Below are 12,966 nucleotides of genomic sequence, written 5' to 3'. Positions count from 1 at the left end.
ATAGGGAACTTTCGGGATAGCATTTGAAATTTAAATAAAGAAAATAATAAGAATAAAAAAATTGAGAAAAAAAGAAATTGGGGAAACAACACTTTTTACAATTGTCATAAATAATATAAAATATCTTGGTGTAACTCTAACCAAGAACTTCAAGTCTCTGAAGAAAGAAATCGAGGAAGATCTCAGAAGATGGAAAGATCTCCCATACTCATGGATTGGCAGAATTAATATAGTAAAAATGGCCATCTCACCAAAAGCAATCTACAGATTCACTGCAATCCCCATCAAAATTCCAACTCAATTTTTCATAGAGTTAGAAAAAAGAATTTGCAAATTCATTTAGAATGACAAAAAAAAAAAACAAACAACGACAACGACAACAAAAAAAAACAGGATATCGAAAACTATTCTCAACAATAAAAGAACTTCTGGGGGAATCACCATCCCTGACCTCCAGCTGTACTACAGAGCAATAGTGATAAAAACTGCATGGTATTGGTACAGAGACAGGCAGGAAGAACAATAGGATAGAATTGAAGACTCAGAAATGAACCTACACATACATATATGGTCACTGGATCTTTGACAAGAGAGCTAAAACCATCCAATAGGGGAAAAATTTTTTTTCATTGTCAAAAAGATCCTTTATTAATAAAACATCATTAAATGCCATATTCTATAGATTTCTGAGGTTTCTGAAAACCATCTCTTTATCTACAATACATCTGAATTGCTCAATTCTACCTATCCACTAACTGCTTAACTTTGAAAACATCTACAGGAAGCTAAATGAAGCTTATTTCTGTATTTAACTAAATTAGTATCTAACAGGACCATAAGTTTGAATGACTATTCACTTTCATTTCTTAATTACCTTAAACAGTTTGTAATAGCAGCTTTCAAAAGGACTACAACTTAACATTGCATTTTTAAGAACCACAAAGGAACAATATCTTAAACAAGAGTTATAACATATATACATAGTATGTAGTAACAACATGTAAATTTAAATTTGTATCAATATACAAAGTCCATACCAACGTAAAAATATTTAGCTTGTTGATGTTCTTTGGTCTAGTAGATTGAATAATCTACCCTTTTGCCTATTATTCCTATGTCCCCCCTTTTTTCTTTCCATTCCTTCTCCCCCTTTCCCCTTAACAGTACATAGGAGAGAAAGAAGGATAAAGAAAAGGAAAAGAAAAAGAATACATTGAATCTTAACATCCCTAACTTTGTTTCCTTTATAACCAAGACCATTAATAACTTGGAACCAACTCCCTTTTAATATGGATACATCTATGGCCCAACCAACAATCAAAACCCATCCACCCCACCTCTTGGGACTGTAGCATCATTTTTTTTTGTTTTTTCGAGACAGGGTTTCTCTGTGTAGCCCTCGCTGTCCTGGAACTCACTCTGTAGACCAGGCTGGCCTCGAACTCAGAAATNCNCCTGCCTCTGCCTCCCNAGTGCTGGGATTAAAGGCGTGCGACACCATGCCCGGCTGCATCTTTTTTTAAAAAATTGCTTCCTGCTGTCTGGGCCAGGGGTGGGGTGGGGCGCATTATTTTCTTTTGAAGGTTCAAAGAAATTTGGGATATTGGCCAGTTTTAAGAAACCTAGCTGTGGCATTTGTAGTCCAGTCTCTGAGTGCAAGGCTCAAATGATGTTCTGGCTGGAGCAGACTGTGATGGTGGCCAATCTAGCTAGCCAATCTGAAATCATCCAGAGTATAGATTTCTGAGGACACAGCATTGAGGCAGTCTGAGGTAGGATCAGGCAGGATGCTGAAATAAATGTGTCTCAGCATCTCAGCATCCTCAAGGTGAATCTTGTCAGAGCTGCTTCAACCTCATTGGTGTCTGGTTATTTTTCTTTGTCTTGTTGGTCTTTTGATTTCTTTCTACCTGTCTGTAGCCAATATCTTCAGGGGTCTCCACTGGTCAAATCTAATTTTTATTCATTTTGATGGAATCTATAGCGTTTCTTCTCCTCTCCTCAGTTTCATTTGTCCATCTCCCCCGAGTCTGGGATGAAATCTCCAACATTTTTAACAAATGGTGCTGGTTCAACTGGTGGTCAGCATGTAGAAGAATGCAAATTGATCCATTCTTATCTCATTGTACAAAGCTCATGTCCAAGTGGATCAAGGACTTTCACATAAAACCAGAGACACTTAATCTTAAAGAGGAGGAAGTGAGGAAGAGCCTCGAACATATGGGCACAGAGGAAGAATTCCTGAACAGAACAGCAATGGCCTGTGCTGTAAGATCAAGAATCGACAAATGGAACCTCATAAAATTGCAAAGCTTCTGTAAGGCAAAGGACATTGTCAATAAGACAAAACAGCCACCAACAGATTGGGAAAATGCTACATCCAACAGAAGGCTAATATCCAATATATACAAAAAACTCAAGATGTTAGACTCCAGAGAATCAAATAACTATATTTAAAAATGGAGAACAGAGCTAAACAGAGAATTTTCAACTGAGGAATATTGAATGTCCAAGATGCACTGAAATAAATGTTCAACATCCTTAGTCATCAAAACAACCCTAAAATTCCACCAGTCAGAATGGCTAAGATCAAAAATTCAAGTGACAGCAGATGCTGGCAAGGATGTAGAGAAAGAGGAACACTCCTCCATTGCTGGTGGGAATGCAAACTGGTACAATCCCTCTGGAAATCAGTTTGGCAGTTCCTCAGAAAATTGGACATATTACCTGAGGGCCCAGCTATCCCACTCCTGGGCATATACCCAGAAGATGCTCCAACATGTAATAAAGGCACATGCTCCACTATGTTCATAGCAGTCTTATTTATAATAGCCAGGAGCTGTAAAGAACCTAGATGTCCCTCAACAGAGGACTGGATACAGAAAATGTGGTACATTTACACAATGGAGTACTACTCAGCTATTAAAAACGATGAATTCATGAAGTTCTTAGGCAAATGGATAGAACTAGAAAATATCATCCTGAGTGAGGTAACCCAGTCGCAAAAGAAAACATGGTATGCACTCACTGGTAAGTGGATATTAGCCCAAAAGCTCCAAATAACCAGGATACAGTTCACAGACCACATGAAGCTCAATAAGAAGGAAGACCAAAGTGTGGGTTCTTTCGTCCTTCTTAGAAGAAAAACAAAATACTCACAGGAGCAAATATGGAGATAAAGTGTAGAGTAGATTAAAGGAAAGACCACCCAGAGACTGTCCTATCTAGGAGTTCATTTCGCATACAGTTACCAAACCCAGACACTATTATGGATGCCAAGAAATGCATGGTAAAAGGAGCTTGATATGGCTGATTCCTGAGAGGCCCTGCAGAGCCTTACGAATACAGAGCTTGATGTTAGCAGCCAACCATTGGACTGATCACAGTGTCCCTAACAGAGGAGCTAGAGAAGGTACTGAAGGAGTTGAAGGGGTTTGCAACCCCATAGGAAGAACATTATCAACCAACCAGACCCCGCCCCCAGAACTCCCAGGGACTAAGCCATCAACAAAAGAGTACACACTGCTCCAGCTGCATATGTAGCAGAGGATGGCCTTGTGAGACATCAATAGAAGGAGAGGTCCTTGGTCCTATGAAGGCTCGATAGATGCCCCAGTATAGGGGAATCGAGGGTGGAGAGGTGAGGGTGAGTGGGTGGGTAGGTGGAGGAACACCCTCATAGAAGCAGGGGAAGGAAGGATATTATAGGATGTTTCCGGGTGGGAGGGCAACCGGTAAAAGAGATAACATTTGAAATAAAAATAAAGAAAATATCCAAGAAAAAAAAGAAAGCCAAGAAAATATAAACAGTTGACAGAAATGTTCAAGACATGAAAACAGAAATAGAAGCAATAAAGAAAACATAAACTAAGGTAATTCTGGAAATGAAAAATTTAGCAAACTTCACCAGAAGAATACAAGAGATGTAAAAAAGAATGTCAGGAATTGCAGGTATGATAGAAGAAATGGATACATCTATCAAAAAAGTATTAACTCTAAAGAAATTGCTAACACAAAATGTCTAGGAAACTTGGGACACTATGAAAAGACCAAACATTAGAATAGGAATCGAGGAAGGAGAAGAATCCCAGCTCAAAGACCCAGAAAATATTTTCAACAAAAATCATAGTAGAAAATTTTCCTAACCTAAAAAAAGATACCTATAAAGGTACAAGAAAGCATACACAACAGGAAGTAGTCTGAACCAAAAAAGAAAGCCCCCATACCTTAAAATACTAAACATATAAAATATTAAACATATAAAACAAAGAAAGAATATTAAAAGCTGTATGGGGAAAAGATAAAGTAAAAAAAAAAAAAAGCAGATATATTCTCAACGGGGATAATAAAGGCCAAAAAGTTCTGAGCAAATGTGCTACAGATTCAAAGAGAACACAGATGTTAGTCCAAACTCTTATACCAAACAAAACATTTAATCACAATATATGGAGAAAGTAAGACATTCTATGATAAAATCAAATTTAAACAATATTTATCTATAAATACAGTCCAGCAAAAAGTGCTAGAAAATAACCCTCCAATCTAAGGAGGTTAACTACACCCATGAAAACACAAAAAATATTCTCAGACCAGCAAAACCCAGAGAAGGGAAACATACAACATACACACATACACACACACCTCACTACTACCATAACCACCACTACCACCACAACCACCACCACCAACAGCAAAAAAACAAAAACAAAAACAAAAAAAACAGGAACCAACAATCATTGGTCACTGATATCTCTAAATATCAATGGTCTCAATTCCCCAATAAAAAGACAAACTAAAAAGCTTCTGTAGTGGGGGATATGAATCTCAACTGGCCATCTCTTGTAGCCAGGAAAGGTTTCTAGTGGTAGGTCTAGGTTGCATTCCATTGAGTTGTTGGCCAAAGGGATCCCATGGAAATTTCTAAACAGCCTAGGTTGATGCTAAGACCAAAAGAGTTGCTCTCCACAAACTGACAGTGGGACCCCTTTGCTGAAGGGTACATCTATGTAACTCAAATACATCTGAAGAAATCAATCTGGTGCCCATGTGGAGCCTTCACCCCTACATCTTAGCTCTTTGGTGTGGAAGGCTATCGTGAACAGCAACACAGCTACCAAACTTTTGACCTATAATCTGTCCTGCCTGAAAAATATGTCAAGGAAATGGTGGCACAAAATTTGTGGAAGTAGCCAAGAAATGATTGATTTGATACCCAACACTGCTTGGGTAACCAACAACGAGAGATTAGAGAGCCCAGAGACCTGAGGTAAAACAAACATGATTGGTTCAAAAAAAAATCAATGAAATGATTCCTAATGATATTCTGCTTTACTCATAGATCAGTGCCTTACTCAGTCATCATTAGAGAGGCTTCCTCCAGCACCAGATGGAAACAGATACAGAAAATAACAGCCAGACATTATGAGGATAAAGAGTCTACATTGGAGTTCTCCATCTAATACTTCCTCTCAGTGATCAGGGAATCCCACAGAAGAGGAGTTAAGTCAGAAAAAAATTCGGGAGGCAGAGGCAGGTGGAGGGGACACCAGGAGAAGGCGGCCCTCTGAATCAACTAAACAAGGTTCATGTAAGTTCACAGAAACTGAAGCAGCAAACACAGGACTAAAATGGGTCTGTACCAGGTCCTCTGCATATTAATTATAGCTATCAGCTTAGTCTGTTTATGGAATTCCTGACTATGAGAAATAGTGGGTGTGTGACTCTTCTGCCTGTTCTTGGGACTCTTTTCCTCCTGTGGGGGTGCTGTGTCTAACTTCAATATAAAAGTTTTTGCTTGATTTTATTATTATATTTTATTTTATCATGTTATCTCTTAAAAGCCTGTTCTTTTCTAACGAGAAACAAAGAGAGGAGAGGAGAGTTTGAGAGGAACTTGGAAGAGTGCCAACGAGGGGAACCTATATAGTGTTGTGGGAAGTAAAACCATGCCAGGAAGTTTGGTAAGGTAGAGCAGGTTGAGACTCACAGACTTGGTGGGCATACACCTGAGGCTTAAGCAACTCCCAGCTCCCTGCCAGACTCCTGACTTGGAACAAGTGCCATGCTTCTCACATAAAAGAAACTCGTCCTATGGTCACATAGGCCCGAGTTCTTCACGCTAATGAGGTAGCTAGAGTCCCAGAAGGCTTAGCCAATAAGCTACCCTTCCCAGACATTCCTCCCTGAAAAAGGTATTTAATCTCAGGCCCACACTGAGAAGTTTCCATTTTCTGCCATGACAATAAACTGTTTAGAACCATGGACTGTCTCTTTTCACTAAGATCTGCTGTGGGGAGTCATGGAGAAGGAACTTCCTTACAGAGCTATAGCTTGATACCCCCACTGAGGGCCTCTCTATGCCCCCAGCCACAACTACGACCAAGTGTGCGTCCACCAAGCTAAGGACAATCACCCCATTGGGACAAGCCAAAGCTCCCCATTTCCCACCCCCACCCCAGACCCTGGGCTGTCCCCAACCTGCAGGCCCCCGACTCTGTTCTCAGCTCTTCTGCAACTCCAACAAGCACCTGGATGTCCAAGAGTCAGAGCAGCTCTCGAAGGTCCCATGACCCCCTAACCAACTCCACCTTTCCCACATCTCAGATTGTGCTTTCCCACCCCTGGAACAGTGCCTCAATGCTTCCACCCCAGTGGTGTGGAGTAAGCATAGTCAAATTCCCCACATTCCACCTCCCCAAGAGGCCATGTCCTATGTTAGAGCAGACACAGACTGACATAGTGTATGAGAAAGGAATATATTTTTCAATTTTAAAAATATGAGAAAACCTGTTTGGCATGGTGATATGCATCCAGGAAAGTGGGACAGGAGGACTGAAAGTTTTAGGGCAGTATGTACTTCCAAGTGAGACCTTATCTAAATAATAAAATACATCAGGAAGAGATGCATATCCACTTGCTAAAAATTTGAGAAAGCTATAATTTTTTTTACAAACACATGCAAATAATGAATGTATACATGAAAGGATACTTAGCATCCTTACTCTTATCAAAGTAATTCAATTTAAAATCAGAATGAGAGGCTGGAGAGATGGCTCAGCGGTTAAGAGCACTGACTGCTCTTCCAAAGGTCCTGCGTTCAAATCCCAGCAACCACATGGTGGCTCACAACCACCCCATAATGAGATCTGACGCCCTCTTCAGGTGTGTCTGAAGACAGCTACAGTATACTTACATATACAAATAAATAAATCTTTAAAATCAGAATGAGATATCATCATCACACATACAGTATAATAAAGGAGAAATGATATCATTTTAATCTCAAAAATATAAGGATCTTTTTAAAAAATGAGTCAGGAATGGAAGAACAGAGAAGAATCAACAAAAGTAAACTTTATCTGAAAATGATATAATGAAAAACTAATACTGTGAATGCTAATTAAAATATCAGAAATTGGAGTGGAGGCTATCCCCAAAGTTGTTGCCTATACATGGGATATGTTCTTCTAGCTGGCCTGCCTTAGTCTTGCAGAGACTTAAAGTGCCAGGATGGGAGGGATACCCAGAGGACCCCCACCTGCTCAGAGGACAAGGGAGGGGAGAGATAGGTAAAGGATTATAGGAGGGACTAACCGGGAGCGGGGCAGTGAGCAGGATATAAAGTAAATGAGTAAAAAAGAAAAGAAAAAAAAGAAAAAATCACATATTAATTTTTTAAAAAAAATTCAAAGGATTGATAATAGCATACAATAACAATGATGTAGAGCAATAGGAATTAAGTATTGCTCTTGGGAATGTAAACTGGTACAGTGAGTTTGAAAACACTTTCGCGATTTTTATAAAGGTAAGCATACACTTATCATAAGACTCAGTAATTCTAAATTTATGTATTTACCCAATGATATACAAACATATATTCACACAAAGACATATGTGTATTTTTATTTACCTGCATTTATGATTATCAAATATTAACTACCCAACCATTAAGAAATTAAGACTAAGCCGAGCAGTGGTGGCACACATCTTTAATCCCAGCATTTGGGAGGCAGAAGCAGTTGGATTTCTGAGTTTAAGGCTAGCCTGGTCTACAGAGTGAGTTCCAGGACTGCCAGGGCTACACAGAGAAACCCTGTCTTGAAAAACAGAAACAAAAACAAAAAAATAAAAACAAAAAAAAGAAAGAAAGAAATTAAGACTAACAAATTGTAATATGGGTTGAATATCCCTTACCTACCTGTTTGATCCAGAAAAAAAAAAATTCAGATTTTGGAATGGTTACATAGACTTTGTTAATTGAGTATCCCTAACTCAAAAATTGAACAGCCTATAGCACAGCATTTTTCAATATTAATTTAGTGCTCAAACATTTTCAGATTTGTGGGACACTTTAGAATTTCATATCATTTAATTAGGGGTATTCAACAGATAATTTCATAACATGTAATACTATTCAACATCAAAATGAATATGTAAAACAATGGGGATATATTGCAAACTAATTCTTATGAATGAATAAAGCAAGCCTGTCCCCAAAGAGTACACATGACAGGATTCCCTTTATAGAATTCCTAATAAAGACAAATATAATCTATAATGATGAAAAGTATTACAGAAATTGCCCAGGGCTGAAGGGGTGGTAGATACTGATTCCAAGGGGCACATGCAAAAATTTTCTGAAACAGAGCACTATCTATGCCTGGTGGTCATACTGTTGCATACCTTGCCAAAAGGCATCATACTGTATGCCTAAAATGCATATATTTTATTACGTATAAATCATACTTGGATAAAATTAATTCTAGAAGAGAACATTGACCATAAAGTTAGAAGATCAAACGGAGAGATGGGTCTGTGTTTAGAAAAAGAATGAGCAATTTTAAGGCAATACTTAGAATAGAAAGCAGGTAAAGCTGTAGGTGACAGTTGAGTATCTTAAAGTGAGAGGATAAAATGAAGAGACTTTAGTAAAGAAAATAAGAATATGAAAAAGCTGATCCTACCTATTTTCAAATAAAGCAATGCCCTTACAACCCAAATGGGTATGATAAGAATCTAGGAGGCTGAGTTGTGATTTAAGTGATGAGTCATTAAAATGTGATAGGAGAAAATATCCAATATCCATAGAGAGGAGGCCTGGCCTACAGTCCAGAGTGTGGAAATGGGGACAGAAGGGCACTTTTCCTGAAGGAAAAAAAGTAAAGAAGACAGTTTATAACAGCATCTGAAATAATGGGAGAAGAAAATTCAGTTCCTAAGACTTCAAAGCTGAGTAAAACAATTTCTAAAACCTTAAAGGACAGTAACAATTATAGCATTTTCAAGGTAGTAGCTTCTCAGGGAATGGGGCTTCCACCTCTACCTAGGTCACACTCAATTACCTGAACAGCTCTGGTATGGGACTCCCTCCTCCAATGTCCATGGCTCCTCTCCTTGCTCCAACTTGAAGATGACTTCTGGTTTGGGAACTTTAAACCCTGTTCAGAGAACATGATAGAGAACTAGGTCCAGATAATTGCTTTCTATTTCTTATATGAGAGAGTTAAGTACCATTTACTGGGAATAGAGCAATAATCCCATAAATAAAAAGGTGACTGTGGCATCTCAGAGAAGCAGGTCCAATACCAACACACATTAACAGATGTCCCACATGTCCCTACAGCTGATAATGCAAATACCCACATTGATGATCTACATTAGTTTCCTAGAGCTTCCACTTCAAAGGACTATGTATGAAAAACAAGAGAAATTCATCATTTCACATTGAGAATAGAAACTTGAAATCAAGTTATCAGGGTCATGTGCTCTCTATGGATCTAGGAGAGAATCCATTCTTGGACCATCTAGCTTCCAGGGTTTAACAGAAATATCTCCAGTAACATGGCTGTCTTCTTGTGTCTTTTTATGGTCTTCCTTCCATTCACATTTGTAGAACTCTGATCCATATCTTAATTGTCACATGACATTCTTTATGTATGGATGTCTCTGTATCCAAATTTACTTTTTTTGATAAGGACAAGGTTTCACACAAAGCTACTGTAATAACCTCATTTTGATTTGATTATCTCCCTATGACATTTGTGGGTTTTTATTTATTTATTTATTTATTAGATATTTTCTTTGTTTACATTTCAAATGTTATCCCCTTTCCTAGCTTCCTCTCTGAAAAATCCCCTATTCCCTTCCCCCTCCCTCTGCTCCCCAACCCACCCACTCCCCCTTCCTGGCCCTGGCACTCCCCTATACCGGGGCATAGAACCTTCACAAGACCAAGGGCTTCTCTCCCATTGATGGCCAACTAGGCCATCCTCTGCTACATATGCAGCTAGAGTTCCACCATGTGTTTTCTTTGGTTGGTGGTTTAGTCCCAGGGAGCTCTGGGGTTACTGGTTAGTTCATATTGTTGTTCCTCCTAGGGGGCTGCAAATCCCTTCAGCTCCTTGGGTACTTTCTCTAGCTCCTTCATTGTGCTCCGTCTAATGGATGACTGTGAGCATCCACTTCTGTATTTTCCAGGCAGTGGCAGAGCCTCACAGGATATCAGGCTCCTGTCAACAAAATCTTGCTGGCATCTGCAATATTGTCTAGGTTTGGTGGTTGTTTATGGGATGAATCCCCAGGTGGGGCAGTCTCTGGATGGTCACTCCTTCAGTCTCTGCTCCGAACTTTGTCTCTGTAAACTTTAAGTTGTCCACATAGATTTTGACAAAACACAATTTAAGTTAAAAAGTCTACCCTGTTTCCTCTTTCAAATTCATGTACTTTTAGTTGCAAAATATTTACCTCTACTTGGCATGGGGTACAGAACTTGGGAGGCAGAGGCAGGTGGGTATCTGTGAATTTGAAGACAGTTTGGTCTATATAGTGAGTCCCAGGACAGTCAGTACTATTCAGTGAAACAGCATCTCAAAAAAAATTATTTGCCTCCTCCCATCTTTCTCAAAGGATTTAGTCACTCCAGCATCAACTGATAAAGAAAAAAAATCTAAACCTCATCAACTCAATGTCCCAAGTACATCAATAACACTCAGATAACTCAGAGTATGACAAATTCTTTTCCATCTAACAATTTATGGAACCAGACAATTTATCTATTTCCAAAACACACTGGTGAGACAGGCATTAGATATACAGTCCACTTCTAAAATGGAAAAAAAATATGAAATAATTAAGAATAACCCTGTGATGGTTTGTCTATTCTTGGACCAGGGAGTGGCACCATTTGGAGGTGTGACCTGGTTGGAGTAGGTGTGTCACTGTGGGTATGGGCTTAATACTCTCACCCTAGGTGCCTGGAAGTCAGTCTACCACTAGCAGCCTTTGGATGAAGATGTAGAACCCTCAGCTCTGCCTGTGCCATGCCTGCCGGGATACTACCATGCTCCCACCTTGATGATAATGGACTGACCTCTGAACCTGTAAGCCAGCCCCAATTAAATGTTGTTTTTATAAGACTTGCCTTAGTCATGGTATCTGTTCACAGCACTAAAACCCTAACTAAGACAAACCCTCATTAGTTCAATGATATATCCTATAAGATCACTGTGGTAACAGCCTTCTCCTTCAGCCTTGGGATAGGAATGACAATCTTCACACTCGCACCCCATAATCAATTAGTAAAGTATTTGCTTTCTGTTCTTGTGGCTTACAGTCTGCTCTAGAAGACTAATTCCAAAGGGTGTTGCATTTCTACTGAAGTAGGAGTTAGAATGCTTCTTGGCAATTTTGATCTCCTTATGCCTATTAAGAGATTTAAAAGTGACTTATTGCCATCCTGGTCTACAGACTGAGTTCCAGGACAGCCAGAGCTATACAGAGAAACCCTGTCTCAAAAAAAAAAAAAAAAAAAAAAAAACAAAAAACCAACAACAAGCCGGGCATGGTGGCGCACGCCTTTAATCCCAGCACTCAGGATTGTTGTGTCAATATTTTCTATGGTATCTGCTGCACCCGAGATTCTCTCTTCTATCTCTTGTATTCTGTTGGTGATACTTGCATCTATGGCTCTTGACTTCTTTCCTAGGTTTTACATCTCCAGTGTCTCTCTTTGTGGTTTTTTTTAATTGTTTCTACTTCCATTTTTAAATCCTGGATGGCTTTGTTCAATTCTTTCCCCTTTGTGGGTGTGTTTTCCTGTAATTTTTAAAGGGATATTTGAGTTTCCTCTTTAAGGGCTTCTAGCTGTTTACCTGTGTTCTCCTGTATTTCTTTATGTGAGTTATTTGTGTCCTCCTTACAGTCCTCCATCATCATCATGAGAAGTGACTGGGAGAGTTGGGTTCTGATGATAACTTTGGTTTCTGTTGCTTCTGTTCTTATGCTTGCCTCCCACCATCTGATTATCTCAAGTGCTTCCTGCCCTCAATATATCTGATTGAAGCCTGTCCTTCCTGTAATCCCAGTTGGGTCAGAACTCCTCAGAGTCCATCTTTCCCTGTGATCCTGTGATTCTGGGATCCTGTGATGCTGAGATTCTGGGTGTGTCAGAGTTTTTGGCAACCAAGCTTCCTCTGAGACCCTGAGATCCTGGAGTGACCAAGCTCCTGGGATCCTGGGATCCTGGGATCCTGGGATCCTAAGATCCTGGGCATGCTAGAGTGCCTGGGGTATGAAGAGTCCTCTAGGGACTGTAGGACTGTCCACTGAGTTCCCGCCCAAGGTGTCCCGTTACTGGCACCGTCTAGAAGGAACCTGAGCCATTCTTTACTCAAAGGATAAACAGGCTGAGAAAGAAATTAGGAACACTCTTTACAATAGTCATAAGTAATATAAAATATCTTGTTGTGACTTTAACCAAGCAAGTAAAAGAAAGATCAGTACAATAATAATTTTGAAATTCTTGAAGACTTTTGAAATTCTTGAATGTTGAAGAAAGAAGTTGAAGAAGATATCAGTAGATGTAAAGATATCCCATGCTCACGGATCAGCAGGATTAATAGCAAAAACAGCCATCTTACCAAAAGCAATTTATAGATTCAATGCAATCCCCATCAAAATTCCAACTCA

The 12,966-nt window shown here is 39.3% G+C and overlaps 1 protein-coding gene across 4 annotated transcripts in view; it reads right to left on the bottom strand.

The window, feature by feature from the left end:
* Positions 1-12,966, bottom strand: part of LOC110314289 (zinc finger protein 81-like) — a 58,106-nt gene that overhangs the window by 9,217 nt on the left and 35,923 nt on the right. For all 4 annotated transcript variants that reach the window (XM_029534064.1, XM_029534067.1, XM_029534065.1 and 1 more), the window contains one exon: positions 9,342-9,437. In XM_029534064.1, coding sequence (XP_029389924.1) covers positions 9,342-9,437 — 96 coding nt within the window. The remainder of the gene's footprint in view (positions 1-9,341; positions 9,438-12,966) is intronic.

Source organism: Mus pahari, chromosome X (assembly GCF_900095145.1).
Source record: "Mus pahari chromosome X, PAHARI_EIJ_v1.1, whole genome shotgun sequence".
In the NCBI taxonomy this organism is placed as follows: Eukaryota; Metazoa; Chordata; class Mammalia; order Rodentia; family Muridae; genus Mus; species Mus pahari.
The sequence above is the reverse complement of the archived record's forward strand: the minus strand, read 5'-3'. Positions and strand labels throughout refer to the sequence as shown.